At 38.8% G+C, this 9,221-nt stretch overlaps 1 protein-coding gene across 2 annotated transcripts in view; it reads left to right on the top strand.

The window, feature by feature from the left end:
• Nucleotides 1-7,222, top strand: part of TAC1 (tachykinin, precursor 1) — a 28,067-nt gene extending 20,845 nt beyond the window's left edge. Inside the window, exons 3-6 of one of the 2 annotated variants that reach the window (XM_005876045.2) lie at nucleotides 154-250; nucleotides 1,554-1,580; nucleotides 3,094-3,147; nucleotides 6,629-7,222. In XM_005876045.2, coding sequence (XP_005876107.1) covers nucleotides 154-250; nucleotides 1,554-1,580; nucleotides 3,094-3,147; nucleotides 6,629-6,678 — 228 coding nt within the window. In that variant the 3' untranslated portion in view covers nucleotides 6,679-7,222. The remainder of the gene's footprint in view (nucleotides 1-153; nucleotides 251-1,553; nucleotides 1,581-3,093; nucleotides 3,148-6,628) is intronic. The other variant, XM_005876048.2, reaches the window with a different exon arrangement.
• The last annotated feature ends 1,999 nt before the right edge of the window (nucleotides 7,223-9,221 follow it).

Genomic DNA, 9,221 nt, shown 5'->3' with positions numbered 1-9,221 from the left:
CTCTCCCTGGGAAGCTGGCTTCCCAGCCGTGGCCGGCGGGGTCCCGCCGCCGAGGTTCGCCCAAGGCTGGAGCGCGCCGCGGGAATGACTCGGGTTTTGGGGAGCCTCGCGCTGACTGCTACACCCGGGTTTGTCCGTACGTCTGTCCCCCAGGAGGAGCTGCCTGAGCCCTTTGAGCATCTTCTACAGAGAATCGCCCGGAGACCCAAGCCTCAGCAGTTCTTCGGCTTGATGGGCAAACGGGATGCTGGTGAGATGGGCAGCCATCCCTCTCTCTGTCTCTGCGGGCCCCCCACCGGGTCTGCTCGCTCATTCTCAGAGCGCCCAGTTTCTCTTGCTCTTTGAGTAGAGATTTCCAGCCTAGAAGGAGGGTTAAATCTCCCTCCCCCACTCACACCCGCAGGGCACGTGCCCGCAGAGGGAGGGAGGCATCCAGGTCTGGCACGCCTCAGGGTTAGACCCAAACCACCAAGGACAGGACCCAACCTTAGCTCCCTGGACTAAAGATCCGAACTGGCAAAGCAGGAGAGGGCACAGGGCCTCCAAGGGGTAGTACTGGGAATGCTTAGTGCATGAGGAAGCGGAGTATAAACTGCTCCTTGTCTCCTGATAGAAATACTCAGTTTCCTTGAATTCATCGTATCATCAGTGGCCCCTGTAAAAAGTTAGTTGTTTCTAATTAGATTCCTCAATTGTAAAGCAAGTGGCCCTGTTAAAGGCTCTTTATGGTAAACGTTTCTAGACATCTTTATTTTACTATTGTGAGTGCACATTTAGGAAAGTGAAAAAAAGTCTTTTATGGGCTGAAACACAGATTCTTGATTATGCCTGTTTAATGAAGAGATGTACTTGCATCTCTCTTCCTCTTCTGAGCATCAATGGGTGGCCCTCCTTGAATATGTGCTTTTTTTAAAAAAAACAGATTCTTGATTATGCCTGTTTAATGAAGAGATGTATTTGCATCTCTCTTCCTCTTCTGAGCACAATGGGTGGCCCTCCTTGAATATGAGCTTTTTTAAAAAAAATTCTTTATTGTTGAAAGTATTACACATGTCTCCTTTTTTCTTCCATTGACCTCTCCCCCGCCATTCCCACCTCCCCAGCACATGCCCTCATCCCCCTACTGTCTGTGTCTATTGGTTATGCTTATATGCATGCATACAAGTCATTTGGTTGATCTCTTACCCCCCCTCCCTCCCCTGCCTTCCCTCTGAGGTGTGAAGGTATGTTTGATGCTTCTGTGTCTCTGGATCTATTTTTCTTCATCAGTTTATGTTGTTGAATATGTGCTTCTTAAAGGGAAACAGATGTGGCATTGCCTAACAGTTACTACCAGGCCTCGGGAGTCTCAGTCCTGGATTTGGAATCTGTGACCCATAAAAAGCACTTAAAAATTGTTTTTTATTTATTAACATTTTGTTTATATTATCAATAATTTGTGCTTCTGCTATATCCCTCAGGTAGTATATGAATGGGAAATGTTATATATTTTAAACGTCAATTTATATTTTTCCTATAAGGTAAGGCGATTCCTATTGTTGTCTTTCTTACAGGACATGCCCATTTCTCTAATAAAAAAAGTAAGTTCAAAATTATTTTGACATTTATCTAATACAAATGTTGATTGAATTCCACTTTATATAATACCTTATCATTTTTCCTGTTGTAAGTTTGCGATTAATGTGTTTAATTAAGACAATATACGAATGGAAGAGACGCATTATATTTCATCCAGAACATGACTGTTTAAAGCTCTATGGTTTAGACATATCATACTTTCCAAAATGATACATTAGGTTAAAAATCCTTTAACTCCCAGCTAAACTGCCGAATTTCTGACCCATAGACAGTGTGAGATATTAAATATTTGTTGTTGTTTTAAGCTGCCCCCCAAGACCCCTTTAACTCCTACAAATTGTTAGTTTAGCTAAGAATTTCAATCCTGGGGTAAAAATCTACCACACATTATCCCTCGACACCCGACAAGCACCACTTCCACTGCAAAACAAAACCAAAACCAAATATTTATAGGCATCTTCTAACTCAGTTGAGTATGCTGGATGCCATAATGATGTCACTGATAATAGTAATTCAGCAGCCAAGGGGCTCCAGTGAATGTCTGAGTAGATAATCCTTGCTAAAGGTAAAGATAGAAATGCCGGTTTTTTATTCCATAACTGAATGGGAAACCTCAATCTATCAAAGCGCAGTGGACATTTCTTAGGGCAGTGACGATGGTAAAAATTGTGACACTCGATGGTCATTAGGTCCCAGTTTCCCAGTTAATGGAACCAGAGTTGACAGGCAGTCCCAGGGGTCCATCTTAATTGTACTGTGCACTTAGTTGCTAGCTTGAATTTCGGTTCCCTGGGTGGCAGAGTAGGCCACATTAAGAGAGCAGCCCCATTTTCAACTAGCAAACCAAGGGACATTCTCTCACTCTAGTGAACGTCATCTTTTCCAGAGGCTCCATCTTGACACTAAATAAATCATTCATATTTACTTTCTAAGGAGTTGACTTTCAAGGGAATTATATACAGCAGAATTCTGTGTAATGAAAATAAATGCACTCTATTAATGTCAAAACTGACATACTTTTCAAAAGGAGTATTATTTAAAATCTAATAAAATAGAAAGAGTAACCTTTGAGAAGTTTGTAATTATCAGGTGTAGGGATCTGACTTAACTAAGGTTCAGTTCCTGAGAAATACAACATATTCAGTAACAAGAGGAAATAGGCTTGGATATTTCCCTGTCACACAAATGTGAAATCAACTTCCTAAAAATCAAAGCTAGCTTCAATAGCAACAGTATTTAAAAGTTTGTATATGTAAACAGATAAAATATAATATGAATAAAGGGTACTTGCTAATATTTAGATATAGAATTGAGAAAAGTGCTTTCATTTAGTGTTTTAGTGTCATTTATAAGACTTACTAAGGATCTTATTTTTTTCTGACTCACTAAAACTTGAAATAGACACATTTATTATATGAGAATATGTTTAGAAGCTTGCTTTTTTTGATACTAGTTATAATAGTTTATTTCCTCAAAGATATACATGTTAAAATACCCCTAAATGTATTTTTCCAGGACATAGAACAGATGCCTTTATTGGACTAATGGGCAAAAGAGCTTTAAATTCTGGTATGTATAAAATCATGACTGAAAATAGACAGTATTTTAAACCTACTTATATTATTTTCTTTCTAAGGCATAGTTTTTAAATTATTAAAAAGGAATAATGAACTTATAATAAGTATTTATGATGAAAAAAATCTAATTTTCATAAATAAGTCTGAGAATGGATTTATAGCTGACTAAGCTAATATCACCACAATATCAATCTCTCTCAAACCACCAGCCTTACCAGTGTCTGCCTCATTTAATTATTACCTAACCTGAATCTTTGGGCTAGTCTAATATTCTTTCCCTTATATCTGTCATATAAACCACATTTAACTTTAGGGAACTAAGGGTGTGGGAAATGCAGGAAATAAGACCAATTTTCACTTGTTACCAAGGTAATTTACAAGTCTTACAAGACATCACAACAACAAAGAAACAAAATAAATTTATTTATACAAATTACTTGCTCTTCATGAAGTTATAGAAACTCAAACTCGAAAACATCCCAATGGATGTTTGAGAGCTTTATAGTCCATTCCCGTGCCTTCACAAAGGAACCTAAACAAATCATCCTAGAGATACACACGATCAGTCCTGCCTACAAAGCCCTCAGAAAGAAGGGAGGCCACAATTCTCCTCAAAACCCATTTTAATTCTGGACAACTCTTTCACTTGCTGTAAAGACTGTATGCTTCCTTTCTTCTCTTTTGTTTTTATTTTCTATGTAAATGCCACATGCTTATATCTGAAAACTCACTCACTACCGTATTTCCAAGGTCAAATAACCCCTATGGCATTTTCATAACACTGATTTGTTGTTAGGCACATGCAGGCCTTACAGCCCCTAGTTTAGGTTCGTTGGGAAAACTATTCAAATTCTCTTCATTGTACATGGAATAAAAGTGGAATTAAAATACTAATCATATAATGAATTAGAAAGTAATCAGCAGCTGTCTTATCCATCTAGAATATTTCAAATTTCTAGAAAATCTGTAACTAAGGTGTTCTGGTTTAATTCTTATTTTTCTGGAAAGTCATGCAAAAATGGTGTCTGCTAGTATTTATATTGGTTCTCTACCTTCCAAATTTAGACGACTATGTTTGTATTTCTTCATCAATAATGTGGGGTTGGCTCAAGGTTAAATTTTAAAGATACTACCAATCCACCTAATAAAAAAATTAAAACTGTTTTATTAATATACTCTATCTCCTGGCTTTTGGAAATGGAATGTAAATTTAAGCCACTAGAATGTGTATCAGTAGTCCTTATATAGCTGTGGTTTTCGTGATAATCATATTAGACTTCAACTCTCCATTTCCAGAATTGATACAAGTTTTAGAACATGCTTAACTGCACAAATAATATAGGTACTATACAATTTAGAACTGATTAAATGCACCAAAAGTAATAATGTATTATAAATAATAAATAGAATTACTGTAATGAATCAGAATTAATTTATGAATAAATCTTTGTTCCTACACTTTAGTTAGGAAACATAAAAGGAAAAAAATGGGCAAAAAAGTAATCCACACTCTTTTCATATACTCAGTTGAGGTAAAGTTATTATAGGCTTCTACAGCCTTTTGTGGTCACAAACCCCTTTGACAAGCTAGAAAAATCTAGAAACCCCCTTCCCAGAGAAACCCTCCTCATCTCAGACACACACAAGTTTGCCTAGGGCTTCAGAGGGTGCAAGGACCTGGGAAGAAACTCTGCCTGAAGTTAGGAGAATGTTACGTTCCAGCTAACCCACTGACCTGTCTTTGGTTAGTTCATGTTAGCATTCACCTCACTTCTCTGAGGAACAGAGTCATGTCGCCTGAAGCTGGCCAGGAAGTGAGCCTGTGTCAGTTATCCTCCTCCTCATATGAACACGCCAGGGTGAGACATGAACTGTTTCCTTCCTGCAGAACTGCCCAGTTTGGGGCTGAGCCTATTCTACCCCAGAAATGCATACATGACTGACTTAAAACAATCCGTGTGTTGTTAACCTCACTTACAGGACAGTGGGCTGCGAAAGCTCTTTTGCCCCGTGTTGAAGGGGAAGTGATGACTGGAAACTGGACTTCCCTTCTCTCTCCACAGATCCTTCTCACTGGGAAAAGTGTTTGCAGTAACACTCAGGGGTTCTACATAGCTTTCCCAGTGATTTCTGCTATTTCTACTTAAACGTAATATTTGAAACAGGGCATACTGAATTTTTAAAAGCATAGTAGTCCTCTATGATGTAAATCTAAGGGTATAGAGCAGCCGTGGGCAAACTACGGCCCGCGGGCCGGATCCGGCCCATTTGAAATGAATAAAACTAAAAAAAAAAAAGACTGTACCCTTTTATGTAATGATGTTTACTTTGAATTTATATTAGTTCACACAAACACTCCATCCATGCTTTTGTTCCGGCCCTCCGGTCCAGTTTAAGAACCCATTGTGGCCCTCGAGTCAAAAAGTTTGCCCACCCCTGGTATAGAGTGTTCGTTAAAATGATGAAAAGTATACTTAAGTATTTTGATCATATCAGTCTGATCTTTACCCTTTTGTGGTTACAGACCCCTTTGAAATTGTACTAGTATACAATATATCATATTACATCATTTATATATTATGTTATGTTATGTTTTATGTTGTGTAATATTTAATTTTGGCCTTTTTAAGTCCAGATAGTCAATGTACTTAAATTACTTGCTAGGTATAGGGTAAATCCTTTTAAAAGCAGTGATTAACCTTTCACAGCACATAAGGGTGCTAGGAGGTAAGTTAAACTGTGTTGTATTTAGATGGCACATAAGCCCTACCTACAGACTATGAGGCTGTTTTTAGTCTCAAGGACATTGGGAGGCACCCACAAGACAGGAAGAGACCCTCACAACATAAGTTATCCCTGTATCGAGAATCAGCAAACTTTTTCTGTAAAGAGCCACACAGTAAATAGTTTAGACTTTGTGAGCCATGCAATCTCTGTAACAACTACTCAGATCTGCCATTGTGATGCTAAAGTGGCCATAGACAATATATAAATGAATGGCTGGCGCCATGTTCTAGTAAAATGTTATTTACAAGAAAAGGTGGTGAGCTGGATTTGGCCCAGGGCCTATAGTTTGTTGATTCTATCCTAGAATAAGTTTCACATTTTGCTTTCATCCTATGACTATTCCTGGTTAATTTAGGCACTGTCCTTTCTATCAATCACCCGGGGTGTCTGCCACTGTTTGAGAACGCTGCTGAGAATCAACACTGCAATATATTGTGGAAGTATGCTTTTGGAGAACCAAGTATATGACAGACAACCAAAGTTACCATTAATTCTGTGGTTAGATCACTTCCAGTCAGGATAGAAACTGAGGCAAGATTGGCAGATGTGCAAATAAACCTCTTGGAAATATTTCAATGGAGGGAAATAGTCATTATGAGTTTTGAAGAAGTCATTATGTGTGCCTTGAACTTTAATTCCCTCAGTGAATCCTCTTAAAGAACCCTTTCTCTTCTCTTTGTTCTCAGTGGCTTACGAAAGGGATGCGATGCAGAATTATGAAAGAAGACGTAAATAAACCACCTAATGTGTTTACTGAGCTTCATTTGTGTCAATGGTCAATAAAAGGTAAAAAATGAGAAATGCACTATGCGGAATAATTATTTATTTAATAATAATAATAATTGTTTTGAGTTAAAAACTCAACAAAGTGTTTATTTTTCATATTGTGCCAAAATGTGTTGTAAAAGTGTGTTATAATTCTAATATGATGATTCCCTCAGAAATAGAAACAGTAGTAATTTCTCAACAAGCACAGTGTTCAATGAAATTGTAAAGACCTGTCAACAATATAGTCTCCGAAGAAAGAAATCGTTTTTGTTTCTTGGAAGTAATCACATCAGCTCCTGCTGAAAGAAAGGAAGTTCACAGATAGGCCTGTGCTTCTCTGTTTTTATGGTGAAAATGTACAAACTATATTTGTATTCCTGAAGCATGTTTTATGCTTTGTGACTATATAGAAATGTTTTAAAACATTTTAATGTGATTCTAAGGTCATCATTTCATTGTGTAATGTGTTGTGATAGTTGACATTTTAAATAAAAGAAAAAATATCTTGAGAATTGGCTATTCTTTCCTTAACATTTAGGTCAAATCAAGCAACCATTCTTTTAGTAGATGAAATATGTGCAAAGCTGCTTAGCTGACAAATAATGAAACATCAGGTTACTTAATTTTTTTATTTTTTTATTTTTTGGTTAATCAGAAAATATTTTTCCATTGATTTATAGAGAGAGAGGAAGGGAGAGGGAGAGACAGAAAGAGAGAAACATTGATGTGAGAGAGACACATCGACTGGTTGCCTCCGGCATGTGCCCTGACCAGGGCTGGAGATCGGACTCATGACCATTCAGTCCACAGGCCTACACTCTATCCACTGAGCCAAACCGGCTAGAGCTAAATTTTTTTTCTTAAAGAAAATTACTAAAATGTAATCTCAGTCTCTCTCTCTCTCTCTCTCTCTCTCTCTCTCTCTCTCTCTCTCTCCTTCTCATACATACACACACTTGTGTGTGTGTGTGTATGTGTGTGTGTGTGTGTGTGTGTGTGTTTCTTTATGACTCAGTCCTTTGGCATATCATTCATAGAGAAAACAATTCCATTTTGGAATCCAAAGAGTAAAGGCTAAGTCCTGTTTATACATGCCTATGATTCCCTTTTACAAAGAGGCTACTGATCTACTTGGAAGATGCATTTCCCTGGTTATTTCCTTGTTGGGTGACACAGCCGTGCACACCACCATTACAGCCCTGCTTGGGCCCCAGGTATGAGTTCCCCAGTGTGTGAATCTCACTAGAATGAAAACATCCAATGAAACTCTCACAAAGGTCATCAGAAGATGATAGAATGATGAGGGGGGGCTGATAACATGATATCACCCCATAACAAAGGCAAAAGCCCCTTCCCAGCATGTCTAAGGAGAGCCTGGGAATTGCTAACACCCACAGCACTCTACAGCAAAAACACAGGCATCGGGAATATATACAGAGGGGAGCTCTCGTGTATTTATTTAAGGGGAAGTACTGATAAGTGTCTTTGGAACTATTTTCTAATTGCACAGAGAATGTAAAATATTGACATGTGATAAAAACAACTCAGTACAAGCATGGTTCGGTGAAATCAAACTCCAAGAGGTTAGCTTGGATCAATGTTAAAACCACCTGTGGGACTGGGAAGCTAAAACATATTTTAACCTTTCTGTCCTTAAATGAATAACTTGTTTTAAATTTAAAAAACTCCAACAAGTTCATTTTCCTTATTACACAACTAGAGGCCTGGTGCACGAATTTGTGCACCAGTGGGGTCCCTCGGCCTGGCCTGCGGGATTGGGCTGAAACTGGTTCTCTGACATCCCCCAAGGAAGGGGTCCCAGATTGTGAGAGGGTGCAGGCCTGGCCGAAGAACCCTACCAGTGCATGATCGGGGCCGGGGAGGGACGCGGGAGGTTGGCCAGCCGGGGAGGGACTGCAGGAGGCTCCAGGGCATGTCCATCCCATCTCACTCAGTCCTGATCGGCTGGACCCCAGCAGCAAGCTAACCTACTGGTCGAAGCATCTGCCCCCTGGTGATCAGAGCACATCATAGTGAGCGGTTGAGCAGCCTTAACATATCATTAGCATATTACACTTTGATTGTTTGAACAGCCAACTGGTCGACCAGACACTTAGCATATTAGGCTTTTATTATATAGGATACATTTAAATATTACAAAGTACAGTATAAGAAAAATGGAGAACGTCATCTAGAGCCCCATTCCCCAACAATATTGTTAAATGTTCTATTTAACAATAATTGTAATATATAATCATCATCATAATAGCTTTCATTATGCATATAATGATGTGTTGGTCAATAGTGGACTGCATAAACCATGTGGTCCCATAAAATCATGATGGAGCTAAAACATTCCTATCACCTAGTGACGTCGTAGCTGTCATAACATACTGCATTGCCTTACTCACCTGCTCAGGTGATTCTGGTGTAAACAAGCCTGCGTTGCCAGTCGTATAAAAGTACAGCACATACAATTACATACAGTACCTGATCTTGGTAGTGATTAGA

Source organism: Myotis brandtii, unplaced genomic scaffold (genome assembly GCF_000412655.1).
Source record: "Myotis brandtii unplaced genomic scaffold, ASM41265v1 scaffold48, whole genome shotgun sequence".
Lineage (NCBI taxonomy): Eukaryota > Metazoa > Chordata > Mammalia > Chiroptera > Vespertilionidae > Myotis > Myotis brandtii.
This window is presented reverse-complemented; position numbering and strand designations above follow the sequence as displayed.